Below are 16,663 nucleotides of genomic sequence, written 5' to 3' on the forward strand. Positions count from 1 at the left end.
CTCATCAAAGTGACCATCCTTGCAAAAAATCAGCTCAATCCAAAACCTCTAACCCTTATTTTGAAAAACGAAAGTTTTCTTACATGTTTTCTCACATGGCCCTTGAACCTGACCCATATATATATATATATGGGTCCCGTTCGCCACCCTTAGTTTTACCACACACTTTAACAAACGCGTTTTGTCTTACATGGGTTAGAAGTTTCGGAATGAGCTGATTTTTGGTGAGGATGATCTCTATGGTGAGGAGATCATCCTCACCAAAAATCAGCTCATTCCAAAACTTCTAACCCCATCAAAATTGATTTACAAAAAATGGACGGTCCACAATTTTTCAACGTGTAAACATGGGGCTAAACATTTTGGAATGGGCTGATTTTTGGGGAGGATGATCTTCTAATCATAAAGATCATCCTCACCAAAAATCAGCTCATTCCAAAACTTCTAACCCATGTAGGACAAAAAACGTTTGTTAAAGTGTGTGGTAAAACTTAGGGTGCTGAACATTTCCCTAGATATATATATATATATATATATATAGGGTCCCGTTCAGCACCCTAAGTTTTACCACACACTTTAACAATATATAGGGAAATGTTCAGCACCCTAAGTTTTACCACACCTTTAACAAACGTGTTTTGTCCTACATGGGTTAGAAGTTTTGGAATGGGCTGATTTTTGGTGAGGATGATCTCTATGGTGAGGAGATCATCCTCACCAAAAATCAGCTCATTCCAAAACTTCTAACCCCATCAAAAATGGTTTACAAAAAATGGACGGTCCACGATTTTTCAAAGTGTAAACATGGGGCTAAACATTTCGGAATGGGCTGATTTTTGGGGAGGATGATCTTCTAATCATAGAGATCATCCTCACAAAAAATCAGCCCATTCCAAAACTTCTAACCCATGTAGGACAAAAATCGTTTGTTAAAGTGTGTGGTAAAACTTAGGGTGCTGAACATTTCCCATATATATAGATAGGGTCGCGTTCCGTAGACCCTCATTACGACCCCCTTTGCGACACACCGTTTTGTCTTATATGGGTAAAAATGTTTGCAATTGGCTGATTTTTTGTGAGGATGATCTCTATGGTGAGGAGATCATCCTGGCAAAAAATCATTCCATTCCAAAACTTCTAGACCGTTCGATTTTTGTTGAAAAATTATAGACCGTCCAATTTTTGTAAATCAATTTTGATGGGGTTAGAAGTTTTGGAATGTGATGATTTTTTGCTAGGATGATTCCCTCATCACAGAGATCATCCTCACAAAAAATCAGCCCATTCCAAATATTTTTGCCCATATAAGACAAACGATAAGTCGTAATGAGCGTAATGGGGGTCGTAATAACGCCATCCATAATATATATATATATATATGTGTGCGCGTGGGAAATGTTCCACACCCTAAGCTTTATCTTACACTTTAACAAACGTGTTTTGTGTTGCATGGGTTTGAAGTTTTGGAATGGGTTGATTTTTGGTGAGGATGATCTCATATTTACTCGGTATCCAGCTCTAAATATTGACACTACAACGATCCACGATGGCCGACGCACTATCATCAGAATCACTGCCGGAAGAAGCCCCGTACGCCGATGAGCATCAGGTTTCTCTCTCTTTCTCTCTCTCTCTCTCTCTCTCTCTCTGTATATATATATACACTCTATCTCTCCTCTTCTTCCATTTCTCTGTTCAGGAAAAACACTATGAAACCATCGAAATCCACGAATCATCCGAGACCGCCTACAAATCTTATTTCTTGAAAGATTTTTTTACTGTTTTTTTTAGGTTCTTGGTCTCCTTTCTATGATCCTTACTGTTGTTCTCCTCTGCTTTCTTGCTTTATTTTGATGCAAGAAACAAGGTTTTTTTTTTTTTTTAATGAGTGAGGAGTTTACAGGTTGAATTAGGGTTTTTGAGCTTCTTTCTCCAATTTGTACCCAAATCATTGTTCATCGATTTATTTGTTACGTGATCTTCCTTTCTTTTTAGCTATATTTTAGATAACAATGGTTACTTCGAGGGAACCAACCTCCATAAGAAAATTTTGGGCTAAAAATTCTGTATTCATTACCACATCAAAAAGATTTAAATACACGCCACTACTTCTCCTACATTTCAGCAACTACTCCAGTAACATAACACCCCATAACCCATAAGAAACTACCCCTAAACTACTCAATTACCCATGATCTAACTACCTATTCTAACTGCTTGCAATTATAACTGAAAGTAAAGAAAGAAGAAACTAAACATGAATAACGTGGTGGTCTAAACTGCTCCCACAAACCTGTTACATGGTAAATCATGTAACATTCCTCCCCCCTTGACTTAAACCTTGTCCTCAAGGTTTAATCCAGGAAATTGATTATGTAATTAGTAGAATGGCTCCCACATTGCATCAGCTTCATCTAGACCCTGCCCTTGCACAAGAACTTCAGTAACGACACAATGACCCCTTTTTACTAAACGACGATCAAGGATCATTTGAGACAGTGGTTTGATATTTCCCGCATCATCAATTGCAGGCAAGGTGGATTGGACTTGAGACTTGTCACCGAATTTCTTCTTTAAGCATGAGACGTAAAAGATGGGATGTATCTTTGCATTATCTATCAATTGTAAGCGATAACCAACTTTTCCAATCTTCTCCAAAACCTGATAGGGACCAAAAAACCTTGGGGATAATTTGATATTCCTTCGTACAGCTGTTGAAACTTGACGATATGGTTGAAGACGGAGGAAAACCCACTCTCCTACTTTGAATGATCGTTCTGTTCGGTGTTGGTCTGCCTTGTTCTTTCTTCTTTGTTGAGTAGTATGCAAAATTTTCTTGTGAACTATAGAATTTGGTCCCAACTTCGCAATGCTTGATCAATGGCCTCCACCTTAGTATGCCTTTGATGTAAGGTACTAAACGAGGGGGAGGTACCCCATAGATAACTTCATAAGGAGTTATTCTAGTTATTGAATGGGGGCTTCTATTGTACCAAAATTCTGCTAATGTCACCCATTTGAATTAGTCTGTGGGGCGAGCATTGCAAAAACTCCGTAGATAGTGTTCCAGGCATTTGTTTACAATTTCAGTTTGTCCATTAGTCTGAGGATGGTATATTGAACTTAAACTGAGCTGAGTACCTTGAAGCTTAAAGAACTCGTTCTAGAAATTGCTAGTGAATATTGGGTTACGATTGCTGATGATGGATTCTGGCATTCCATGTGACCTGTAGATGTTATTGAGAAATAGTCACGCAACCATAGGTGTCGTGTATGAGTGAGATAAAGGTATGAAGTGAGCGTATTTGGAAAGTCAATCCACCACAACCATTAGAGTATTTTTACCACATGAAGTCGGCAATCCTTTTACGAAATCTATTGAGATGTGAGTCCAAATACGTGTGGATATGGGAAGAGGCTGCAGCAAGCCAGCAGGGGAAATATTTTTAGCCTTATGTTTTTGGCATGTATCACATTCTCAGACATGTTTGAGCACATCTTGTTGCATATCCTCCCAATAAAAGTCGACTTTTACTCTTTTGTAAGTCTTGTGGAAGCCAGAATGACCCCCTAAGAGGTTATCATGCATCACTTGTAAGATTTTATCTTTTAGAGATGAGTGAGGATGTAGAAAAAATCTCCCCTTGTAGAATAGAAGGCTATCATGATCAGTGTACTTGTTGGGGTTTAGCAACCCAAGCCTCAATTGTTAGAGTTTGTCGCGTATCACAAGATCTTCTTGGTGCTCCTTCTTCAACTCTTCTATCCATGTGGCAATTGGAGTAGATAAAGCAGTTAATTTACCAGTCTCCTTCCTTGATAGTGCATCTGCAACTGTATTCAATCACTACTCCTATACTCAACCACAAAATCATAGCCAAGTAACTTAGACACCCATAATTGCTGAGAAAGAGTGCCTATTCTCTGCTCAAGGAGAAATTTTAGGCTTCTTTGATCAGTCTTCACAATAAACCTTCTTCCCCTTTAGTATGGATGCCATTTTCGAATAGCTAACACCAATGCCAACAACTCCTTTTCATAAGTGGAAAGGAAAAGGGATTTTCCCTTTAAGGTATGACTTAGGAAAGCAATTGGTTGACCTTCTTGTGTTAAAACAACACCAATTCCAAACCCGGATGCATCACACTCAACTATAAAATGCTTGTTGAAGTTGGGCAGCTCATGGCTAGCTTCAACTGTACAAAGGCTTCCATAGATTTCGATGACCATTAGAATGAGTTCTTCTTCAACATTGAAGTAAGGAGTTTGACAATTTTTTTGTAATCCTTCACGAACTTGCAATAGTAACTGGTTAACCCCAAGAACCCTCATAAAGATTTTAAGGACTTTGGAAGAGGCCACTTAAGCATACAAGCAAGCTTGTTCGGATCAGCAGATACACCATTTTCCGATATTATATGGCCAAAATACTCTACCTCTGAACATCCGAACCTACATTTACTTTCCTTGGCAAATAATTAGTTCTTTCGAAATATGCTTAAGATAGTTTGGAGATGAATTAAATGATCCTGCCAAGAAGTGTTGTAGACCAGAATATCATCGAAAAAACCCAATACATACCTTATTAAGTATGGCCGAAAGATCTTGTTCATAAGGCTTTGAAATATGGAAGGCACGTTGTAATGACCTTCGTGTGTGCGAAATGCAGTCTTGTGTACATCTTCCTGCTGTACTTTTATTTGATGTTAACCAGAGCGGAGGTCAAACTTTGAAAAGAACCTTACTCCATGTAACTCATCTAAGAATTCATCGATGATAGGAATCGGGAACTTTTCCTTGACAGTCTCAATAATTCAAGGCTCTATAGTCTATACACAGTCTCTACGAGCCATCATTCTTACGAACCAATATAACTAGGGACGAGAAGGGACTTTGACTTGGGTGGATTACTCCATTATGCAATAATTCTCGAACCAACCGTTTGATTTTGTTTTTCTGGTAGTGTGGGTACCTGTAAGGCATTACACTGATAGGATGGGTGTTGGGCAGCAAGGGAATACAATGATCTTGGGGTCTAGGTGGAGGCAACACAAATTTGCAAAAGCATATTACCTTTCCCATTGGAATTTTTTTTCACTTCCTTGCTACCAACAAACTCCATTTCCTTAGAGACTTCCCCTTTGAATATGTAAAGCTTCCCCTCCAAATTGAACTTCATGGTGAGATGAGCAAAGTCCCAAGTGATGGGGCCAAGTTGTTGCAACCATTGAGCTCCCAATATGACATTGCAACCACCCAAACTCAGCAAATAGAACTTGGTTGAGATTGGAATCCCTTCAATCACCACTTTTACATTCATACAACACCCTTGACAAGGCATTTTATCCCCATTGGCTGCTACTACTTCGAACCGGCCACCTTTAATCACTTTGAGCCCTACATTTTGAGCAATATTAGGATCTAGGAAATTGTGGGTACTTCCCGAATCCACCAACACCATTATTTGGGCCTTACCCAACAGTCCCTTAACTCTCATTGTTTGGGGCGTTTGAGAACCCATCATTGCATGAAGAGAGATTGCAGGTTGAAGGGCCTTACCCTACTGTAGCTCGAATACTAACCTCTGTAATCGTTGGGCCACCTGGGCCAGATATCTAAGCCATCTCACAATCGGGCTGAATACTAACCTCTGTATTCGTTGGGCCACCTGGGTCAGATAACTGATCCAACTCGCAATCGGGCTTAATACAAAGCGATTCTCAAATGTTCTAAGATCTTTCATTCCTATCTCGGTGCGTTGTCCACCCACCATAGTACAACCCCCCATTTCCAATTTACCACATGTCTCGCAATCCGTACCGCATGCCCCATCCTTGGAAACCTCTCCTGCTACCATTTCTCTATCACCTATGTCCAATTCCCCAAATACCCCTATTTCTCATCATTCTTTTCCCAGGCTACAGTAACCTACATCAACCACCCCACACGTTCATACACCAACCTCCCCCACATCCCCAAGCACAAGCTCACTCCCTAGGCAACCACATCACTCCCCTTTATTGTCTCAACTACCCTACTCCCATGAGTGCCTTCAACATCAAGCTAGCCCTACACAACCATCCACACTTATCACATCACCATCCCTCCTCATCCTCTTTGTTTGTTCGAAAGACTACCTCTATTACTGTTTTATTAGTGTATGTTGATGACATACTTGTGACAGTGTCAGACCAAACATACATTTATTCTCTTCTGGTTGATCTACAAAGTAACTTTCATATGAAGCACTTGGGTCCGTTGAGCTATTTTTTGGGGATGAAGCTTGCAAAACTGTCACTAGTCTTTTCTTGAACCAACGCAAGTATGCCCATGATTTAATCATCAAGGCTGGAATGCAAGATTGTAAGGTATACACCACTCCAATCCCCACAAAATCTTCATCATATACTACGGTTGACTCAGTCTTTGGAGATGTTACCTTATACCGCAGTATTGTAAGAGCTCTACAATACTTGACAATCACCCGACCTGACATAGCATACGCCGTTAACATGGTTTGCCAATATATGCACGCCCCGTTGGAGTCTCATTTTACGGCTGTGAAGTGCATCCTATGTTAATAAAAGGTACCATTCAGTATGGCTTACACTTTACGTCCAGTGCTCTACGCGTCAATGCCTACTCCGACGCCGATTGGGCTGGAGATTCTGTGGATAGAAAATCAATAAGTGGTTATTGTGTATTCCTTGGTGACAACCCCATCATATGGAGTGCCAAAAAGCACCAACAGTGGCCCGATCCTCTACTGAGTCCGAATACAAGGCTCTTGCATTGACAACAACTGAACTCACTTGGGTTTTCATGTTTCTTCGTGATCTACATATTCCAGTTCCTCATGTACCTCAAATTTGGTGTGATAATATATCAGCTATTTCATTGGCTTCAAATCCCTCCTTCCATGCCCGGACAAAGCACATAGAAGTAGGCTACCACTATATCAGGGAAAAAGTTGTTAAAAAAGAGCTTCAAGTTTGCCATGTCTCTACTTTAGAGTAGCCCGCTGATATCTTCACAAAAGCACTCTCATTGCCACTATTTTAACTGCTTCCTTCCAAGCTCAGTGTATTACCACCCCCGAGCTTGAGGGGGGCTGTTAGACTAGTATTTCTCTTAAGTGTATATGCTCACACCATAACTTTCTCACCAGGTTGTTTTAGATATTTTAGGTTGATTTTGTATTCTGATACAACTGATGCCATGTAAGAGATTCCTTCTCCTTTACTTTCTTTAAATAGTGTATTTGTGATCTCCGTGATTTAATAGAGAGAGAGTTTTCTCTAAAGATTGATCTCTCTATCAGATACCTTAATGAGTTGATCGATCCGATGGCAACAAATTAACATGTGATCCGGTTCTGGTATGAGGATGCGATTGACCAGAGAATGTAGTGATGAAAAGGGTAACTGCTTAATTTTGGATTAATCAATGTAGTGACACCATTGTGTGAACCAATCAGTGTTGGTCGTGTACCACGTAGTGATTGTTTGACACTGAGTCCCATATAATATACAATTTATTTTAGTGGTTGGGCTGTTATGTGAGTCTTAGGAAGACAAGTGGATTTTGAGCTATGTTGGAATTGGAACTTGTAACTAATGTAAGAACAATTTGTGGTGAAACTAGGAAGTTTCCAATTCCAGATCCTTTATTTATTTGAAAAATTACAAAACAGAGATTAATATTTTAATTAATTATCAAAACCATAATAATTTTTAAATTTTTTAAAAAATAACAAAAATTGATTTCACACATTGGACTGTCCAACATTTTTTTTAAATCGCTGGACAGTCCAGTGTTTTATGCTTTCAATTTACCGGACCCCATATTTATCTAAAATGCAGAAACACTTTCCTTACAAACTTGGTAAGAATTCAAATCTTACTAAGGGTTGTTGAGCTCAAATGGATTATCAAATTGGAAATTCAATACCACAATCTTCTAGATTTCGTAGAAAAACCCAAATTCTGAAAAATAATTCAAAAAAAGTAATTTCTTTTGGGCTTGATTGAAGATTTTGAAAATGGACAGCTACCAAACTCCCTAATTTAAAATTAAAATTTAGAGGTGAAAAATAATCTTTTTTTTAAGTAGATAGAATTTTATCCTCTACATCCCTGTGGGATCGGATCATGTTTTTGAATGCACTAGGTAAACTCAACGACCTTTAGTGGGATATGAAATCTTTCTTAGTTAGTAAGGCTAGGGGCCTTACTCTAATTTCTATTCTGATACACAGATACAACACGAGTTAGTATTTGTAAAAAATAGTATTTTTTTGGTAAATAATTAAAAATAAACCCTTTTCTGATAAGTTTTCATTATTTTTAACAAAATTCTTGTTTTTTTTTATTGATTAAGAAAAAAAATAAGGCAAGATGAACTTTTCTTTGTGGAGCTCAATGTTGAGTAGTCAATAAAAATCACATTCATTTAATGATTGTAGTAGAGATGGGGATGTCAAGATGATTAGTTTTTAGACAGGAAAATACGTGATAAAAAATGAGTACATTTGAGGGAAGGGGATTCAGGAATATCCCCAATAGGAGATACAATAAAGAAAGTTTAATTAAGATGATTTTAGACAATGGAAGGAAGGATCACTTCGGTTCAAGATGAAAGCTTTAAGAAGGTGATATCTAAAATGATGTGGATGGATATTGCAATAAAATATATGAGGACACATGCCTTTAGTAAAGATATGGCTCATGGCTTTGAATATCAAAATAGGATTCATGTTGCTAACCCAAGAGTTTGATTAGTAGTAGTAGTAGTAGTAGATGATGGTGACGATGATTTTAGCAGGGCTTAGACCCATAGCTCAATTGGTTTAAACACATTGCAAAACAACGTTGAGGTTGTGGGTTCAAATCCAGCTTACCCATAAAAAAAATGATGATTTTAAATTGTTTGCTGCCATCCACGGCTAAACTAAATCACATTGCTAAACAACTAATTGAAGTAAAATTAGTTCTTAACTTTTACATGCATATCTTGTATGCCAGTGGATTCCATTTCAGGTGACTTCTGTACATCATTCAGTGCTCAATGAAACTGGTTCACATGGATTCTTGTTTTCATCTTCTGCATCTCCTCGACCTGCAGAGAAGGAAGAGTTGTTGAAGATGAAACACAAGGAGATCGAGGAAATGCAAGATGTTATGGATAGAACAACACAAGAAGTGGAGAACCCAAAAACATTTGCTGTACAGGTGAGTGTATTACAAACTTACATTCATCTTTAACCATTGATTAGTGACCTTCACATTTCATTTCTAGATTCCTCAATCAAATGTCTAATACCATCTTGATGTGCTACAAGGTAATTTTATTGATGCATTTCTGTTAAAAATGAAGAAGAAAAGAGATCTGATCAATAAATAAAAAATTGGTCACGTAGATCTTGTATTTTGCCAGAATTCGTTTACGAATTTACAATGGGAAAATGTTTGTTCGCTGTAAGATCACTGAAGGAAAGGTTGGTCATAAATTTGGAGAGTTTGCTTCTACACGAAAACGAAGACCTATGAAAACTAAAGGAAATAACACTGCATCGATAAAAAAAAGGGAAAAAATAATCTTACTAATTGACCATGACAGAGATGAATCCAGCCCTTTAAAGTTTACAAGGGGCATAATAAGAGTTTGAACAATCAAAGTCTAAACGTGCTTGATTCTTAAGTATGCTTGGGATAGAGCATGGTCCATTTGGCTTGAGTTCGGATAGTTGGTGGCAACTGCGTCTATGAAAAACATTGGATGAGGTTGGATACTGGAATAGTTGAAGAAGAAGATCAAACTAATGAGCGGACTTTGCATCATAATGGATGGCAAATATCATTACAGCTTGATTTGATGTATAAATTAAAGGTACCACCTTTTCGAAAATATTTCTGTTTTCCTTTTAATCGGTAGTGGTGCATATCTTATATAAAGTAGCAACATAACATTTCTGTTACGTCTTTGTCTTATCTTTCGATGACTTGCTTCTTCTTGTCATGTGTAAAATTGATCTGGTTTTTGAAAAACTAGAAGACAAATTTGTTTTAAAAAAAAATCAACTTTAGACATTAAATTTCTGCTAGTGTAAATTTTTAGGATACTATAATACTTATCTAATGCTTTTTGTAATCATTTATAACTACTATTGTCTTATATCTTAGGAATCTAACATTCAATTGTTTCTGATGATCATCTAATATAAGTCAAATGCTTATGTAGCCTTCAGACATTCTTAAGTTCCAACAACAAATTTTTGATAACTCCCAAATTCATGCCTTAGAAATATAACTTAAAAGCTTTCACTGCATGACATTAATAATTACTCTCGACTCAATCCTAGGATCTAAATCTAACTTTAGCTGTATTCTACACGTCGAAAATGCGACCAATTAATGTTGAACGGAAGCAATGAGTCACATGCGGCATTATACGCACACAAAAACGTTGTGGGACAACTATTATTTACAACTTTTTTTAACATTGCTTGGATGCCATCCATTTTACAAGATCCAATAGCATCTGCCAGTATTGTAGAGAAAGGTTGTTACTAATAGTTGTCCCCCGATCCCAAGCCATTTATATATATATATATGGATCAGGATCGGGGGACAAAAAGTTTGACACATTTTCTGGAAATATTGGTTAGAATTTTCAGAATGGGCTGACTCTTTTTTTTTGAGGATGATCTCTATGGTGAGGGGATCATTCTCACAAAAAATCAGTCCATGTATTCTAAGCATGGACATAAGTGATTTTCAACATGTCCATATTGAAAATATTGATCAGATTCAAAGTTGTAAAAGAGTTCTCACTATTACCGAATTTATGGTTCCCTTTCTGCCCATGGGCTCCCCCACTTTTTAAAACGGTGTCATTGGAATAAAGATTTACCTTTTCAACCTCCTTTTTCAAATGTTTATAAAAAAAAATTATGGTCCCCCCAATGTCATGTGTTAGGTCTTGGGATGCCCCACCTTTGGGGAGAAATGAAATTAACTTCTACCACCACCTTTCCACAAAATACCAAGAAAGGAAACAAAATGTAGCTTTACTTTTATGAGGGATCCTACCCAAATCCTAAACTTATGTTGGTGGCATTCTTCTAAAAGAAGTCCAATTTGACCAAAAGACCCTCGATACGGAAACTGTTTAGAGTTAATAACATATGTAATACATAGAATAATAGGAAATAAGAAAATGCTATCATGGAAGTATATATTGAAATATCTGGACATCTCAGGTCCTCTCATGCAAAGACATTGTGCTTTCTTAACGATATATGTTTGTTATATAATATTATGCAAAAAGAATCTGTTCTGAATGGCAGTTTTAGAATGTCCAGGACATATACATATAGCTTCACAGATACATAAATTGTCAATGTATAGGGGGTTTTGATCATTTTAAGAGATAGTTGACTAGGTTGGTTTTTCATTTTTTTTTTAGTTCTAATAAAAATTTTCTGTATCTATCATCACCAGCTTCTGGAAGCAGATGAATCCCCTATGGACCGTCCGGCAAAAACGGGGCATGTATAAGGCCTGAACTAAATATTGAGCGCATATTAAAGTCTCTTGTTGAGGAGGAAAGGAAAGCACAGGAACGAAGGAGAGAATTTGGGAAGGAAATGAAATCATGTGGGTTCACATTAATATTACACTTTCTACTAACTTTTTTTTTCTTTCTTCTTTTGTAAATTCTCTATGATTATTATTGAACTCCTGAAATTTGCAGAGAGCAAAAATTATATGGAATGAGCCCCCTTAATAAAGATGTGGATCTCCAAAAACTGAATGATTTGATCTCCGTTGGTAAGTAGGCTTAATTTCTATATTTTAATAAGTAATTTTGGGGTTTCAAACTAAAGCAGATCCTCTATGCTATGAAAGATGTGTAACCTATATTGGGTGATCTTGTTCTTCTCAAATCAGACATTTAGAGTTTATTGGATATGGCAGGTTTGAGAAAGAGCACGTAGCAGAAGCACTTTGGAGCAATGAAAACGACATTCCAAAAGCTATAGAGGACATGACAAATCTAAAACTGATTCTGATAGGTTTGTACTCTACATTCGACGGCCAAAAGCTTTGGAGCGATCGCAGCTCATCGTAGGAATTTCGCGGATGAGAATACAGGGTTCTCTTTCTTAAACTATAAAGTTGAGGGAACTGGAGATGTCTACTTGGGAAGTGCTTGGGGGGATTTCTCAAGCACAATATATTATCAGTGCTGTTTCAACAATATAAATCCCTTAGGATGGAATGATATGAGTACTTCATCAAGACGCGAGTAAGTGTTGATGATCCCCTAATGAGATAATCAATTTTCAAGTTTTGTATAGTAAAAAATTACTAAATCAACTATGTATTTTGATGAAATTAACCATCTTTTACTTATTATTAGGTAATTTTATTTCAAAAAACAGTTACTGATATCACATGTGACTGTAGAATATATATATTATATGATAAAAATAATTTTGTACAAAATTGGATTTATAGCTATTTTGAATATTTTTTTGAAAATAATTCTTCAATATGGAATATAATTTTGTATTTTTCAGGACTACGGTGTTCAAAGAGTACGACTGTAGGGGTGAAGGAGCCCATAAGAGACACCGGGTAGTGTGGTCGAATAAATTGAGATTTAGAGATGCAAGACCTCTTATGAGATTGAGATTTATCGATGCGGATCAATGGCTAAGGCTTTAATTCTCTGCCATTTTCAAAATTACACATTGGTCGTGTATTGAGGCATGTTTTTTCCAATAGTTCTTTTTTTTCTTCCTATACTTTTTTCTTTTTCTTTAATTTTATGGGGAGAATTTTGTTTACTTTTCACACTGACTAGATATTTAATTTTTCTTTAATCAATGGATATGGTAGGGTGTTGTTTTGGTATGATTATGAATAGTTATTTATTTATTTATTTATGTAAATAATTATTCAGTATTTCACTTCAGATTTTACCTCAAAGATCTGGAAAAAATCTATGGCCCACTGCCGCATCAGCATAGTGTTGAGAGCAGTGTGGAACGAAGTCAGTTTAGGACAACTCTATTATCAAATTATGAAATCAGAAAAATATTTTTTTTACATTATAAATCCAGAAAAATGACGGTCATTGACAGTCGTTTTTTTCTGACATTTATCAGATTAAACGTGACTCCTTTTAAAACGACTGTCTTGGACAATCGTTTATTGCGCATTATAATGTAGTATACATTAGAGAGGGCTTCGTAGGGTCTAGACCCAATAATTCTTATCCAATATGAGGTGAGTTCTTATGCCTTATTGCCAACATCTTCCCCCTACGTAAGGGTGCATTCCATACACGCATCACTTTCACTACTCTTTTAAGCCAAAAAGGATGTCAAGGGAATCCCTCAATTAATGAGATAATCCCATATTTCTTTGTAAAAATCAAGTTCCATCCTTTGGAGTATTCCATGGAAAAAATGGCATATGGAGTTTACATTGCATTGTACCACACACACAAAAATAGGTTATTATTTCATAGTCACGCCCACAAGTAGCTTCATTCCTTGTTTAAATAAGTGGCTTTATCCTAGGGTTCTCATGTTACTTGTGTCAACCTAGGACATTGGTCTACTTTAAAAATGGCTTAAGCTTAGATTTAAAACTTTATATATCATGAACCCACTTGAATGCATTTTCGCATTATACTAACTCCTTCATGAAAATCCTCAAAAGTGGCAAAATTGAAAGGCTAACCACCCAAGGGTGGGAGAATGGGATGCCTAACACCCTCCCCATTCTCTAATCGAGTCTCCTTACCTAGACCTTTGATTCAATACCTTGGGAGTCACTTTTCTTTAGAAATTGAGTCTCTAAAAAGATCTATTTTCTAGGTGATCATTCACACACTAATCTTAATGAATGGTGGTGACTCCAAAACCCAAATAGTATGAGATTTTCACATAAAATATAACATAGCTACCTGTTTCTTTGCCTTCCTCTTTACTTTTTCTTTTGAACTTTTTTTCGTTTCTTCTCAATTTCATTATGGTCAAAAGACATAGGGGGCTTAATACCTTCTTCCCAAGTTATTTCCATCTTCCCAGCCAACCATGAGCATCTTAGATATAGATTATGATATTATCCGTAAAATTTAAGTGGATAATTGAAATAGGTGTGCTTTTGAAGTTCTATGTGATTGACACATTCAAATAAAATTAACGATTTTTTTTAAAATGATAGTAAGATTGCTATTCTTTATGGAGTTGTATACTGTGCAACCAAGACACAACATGCTCATTACTAAGAAAAGCGAGGTTATGATACTGAGAATGAATGAAAGCACTAAGAAACAAAAAAAAAATTAAGAATGACGCATTAGTGAAAATGTAGGACTTTCCTTAAAAGGTTATAAACAAAGTGAAAGTTGGGATTTCCCTACTGGGGCTTCACTTGCTCATTATTAAAAGCCTTTCTATATTAAGTCACAACTCATAATGCTCTGTTATTAATTAATTCAAAATTATCAATAAATATTTTTATAATTCATATTTGTAATTAAGTTACAAATGAACTTTCCACTTATTAGTATTTAATAAATACAATTAATCACAATAACCCATACTGCTACCGAACCTTCATCTCAGAAATGGTTAGACCATTGAGGGAACAATTATCTAGCTTGTCTTTAAGTAAATCAACCTCTACAATACTTCTTCCAATGGAAAATGCTGGTTGTTTCGGAGTAGGCAAAAGCATGGATTCATTAGCAAACATAGAAACAACATCTAACATGGTGGGTCTATCAATTGCACTCTCTTGTACGCATAGAAGACCCACATGAATGAATCTCAACATTTTGTGTTTGGGACATGAATCTAACATTGGATCCATTAGTTCAACACCAGCTCCTTTTCCCCACAACTTCCCTGCCTGATGCAAGTTAAATTTTATTTGCTATATCAATCAAAGTCAAATACAGAAAATCAAGTGTTCATATGAAAAAATAGGATTTATGTTAGTAACTTACATATCCAATGAGTTTGAGATGATGTTCAAAATGAATGAAGCTCGTATTCCTTTTGCCACTCACAATCTCTAGCAATAACACTCCAAAGCTAAACACATCTGACTTCACAGAGAAGATGCCCTCCATAGCATACTCAGGAGACATATAGCCACTAGATCCGACCATTAAACAAAATATCTTAGCATTGGAAAACAACTTATGTATGTTGTTGTTAGTGTGTGAATGAACAGTCACAACTATATATAGATGTATGCTTGTGTGGGTATGTATGCATTAACGAGTATGTGATATATAGACTTTTAAATGTGGTTAATTTGCTTACTATGTCCCAACAATCCTATTTGTATTTGCTTCAGATTCCCTCAACCCAAAAATCCTTGCCATGCCGAAATCTGATATTTTTGGGTTCATTTCATCATCGAGTAAAATATTACTGGCCTTTAAATCTCTATGAATCACCCTCAATCTAGAATACTTGTGAAGATAAAGAATCCCTTGTGCAATCCCTTCAATGATGTTGATGCGTTTCCCCCAATCTAATAGCTCCCTTCCTTTTGGATCTGCCTCAGAAAAAAAATTGTACATTTATATACTGAAATTGTGTTTGATTCGTTCTTTATGGAGAGAGAAAACTAAACAAATAGATCAAACGATGTGCCATTGTGTGCTACAATTGCTTTCTATATTGACAAGTGCATTAAGAATTTTAGGTATTTAAGAAATCTCAGTCAGCCAAAATCATTGAATTTCTTGTGATGCACTTAATGTCATCACCAACAACAACTACATGCCTTTTCTAACTTTATGGGGTCGGCAACATTAACCATGTTTCACCATTTAAATATCAGTACGTAGTCGAGGCACGCATTTAATGTACTTGGCAATATAAAAAATAATTGAGTTTCACAAATAAATAAGTAAAGAAAGTCAAATAATGAATATAGTTGATAGAATTGCAAACCAAAGAGGAAGGAATCCAAGCTTTTATTCGGCATATACTCATATATTAACATCTTTTCTTCTCCTTCAATGCAATAACCCAAAAGCCTTACAAGATTTGTGTGTTGGAGTTTGGCAATTAGCACAATCTCATTTTTGAACTCCTTTAACCCTTGTCCTGAAGTTGTAGAAAGTCTCTTAACTGCTATGTCTTGTCCTTCGAGTAATTTCCCCTGAAATAATAATATATGTGTAATTTCTCATGTTAAGAAGACTTGGAAGATATAAAAACGAAAAGTTCAATAAGTGGGTAGGTAAATCACAATCCTATTAATTGTGTTTGATTCAAGAAAGTGCATATATCAACAATGGATTACAAGTTAAACAGCAATGGACTCTCCATTTCACAGTAAACTCAAAGGTCACATTTAATATGGTTTGGAGCTTGATCCCAATGATAAGTGGTCAAGTTCTTCATGCAGTAATCATCGTGGTAGATTGATAATTAGTTGGTTACCTTCAAGCCAGACTTTATTAATGCTACTAAGTCGATATCAGTAGTTCAACATTGAAATCTCTGAGACACCACGTTGCACAGGCCCAACTTTCCAATCAGCAATGATTAGTGCTTTTTAGCTGTTGAGTTTGAGCATTTTAATATATTGGGTAAATTTTTGGCCATTGGATTTAAGAATTT

General features: G+C 36.3%; 2 protein-coding genes across 17 annotated transcripts; one reads left to right on the forward strand and one right to left on the reverse strand.

Annotated features, from left to right (window-relative positions):
- Positions 1-1,421: 1,421 nt before the first annotated feature.
- LOC147410191 (uncharacterized) lies at positions 1,422-11,832 on the forward strand. 16 transcript variants are annotated; one of them, XR_015175671.1, is made up of 7 exons: positions 1,422-1,609; positions 2,532-7,420; positions 9,024-9,038; positions 9,124-9,230; positions 9,436-9,888; positions 11,502-11,657; positions 11,755-11,832. XR_015175671.1 is itself a non-coding variant. In XM_086432441.1 (5 exons), the coding sequence occupies exons 2-4, from the start codon at positions 7,412-7,414 to the stop codon at positions 11,556-11,558; spliced, it is 273 nt and encodes a 90-aa protein (XP_086288567.1). In that variant the 5' UTR covers positions 1,425-1,609; positions 7,322-7,411; the 3' UTR covers positions 11,559-11,657; positions 11,755-11,832. The 16 variants fall into 16 exon arrangements, 6 of the variants coding, with proteins under 6 accessions (XP_086288564.1, XP_086288567.1, XP_086288565.1 ...); XR_015175666.1 differs by having other exon boundaries at positions 9,124-9,888; XR_015175673.1 differs by lacking the exon at positions 9,436-9,888.
- A 2,688-nt stretch (positions 11,833-14,520) lies between these two features.
- Positions 14,521-16,209, reverse strand: LOC147410192 (receptor-like serine/threonine-protein kinase SD1-6). The gene is made up of 4 exons (XM_086432443.1): positions 15,989-16,209; positions 15,350-15,587; positions 15,028-15,178; positions 14,521-14,930 (listed from the first exon to the last, which is right to left on the reverse strand). The coding sequence occupies exons 1-4, from the start codon at positions 16,038-16,040 to the stop codon at positions 14,625-14,627; spliced, it is 747 nt and encodes a 248-aa protein (XP_086288569.1). The 5' UTR covers positions 16,041-16,209; the 3' UTR covers positions 14,521-14,624.
- Between the last annotated feature and the right edge of the window lie 454 nt (positions 16,210-16,663).

This window comes from Akebia trifoliata, chromosome 2 (assembly GCF_017979445.1).
Source record: "Akebia trifoliata isolate Shusen 1 chromosome 2, ASM1797944v1, whole genome shotgun sequence".
Taxonomy (NCBI): Eukaryota; Viridiplantae; Streptophyta; class Magnoliopsida; order Ranunculales; family Lardizabalaceae; genus Akebia; species Akebia trifoliata.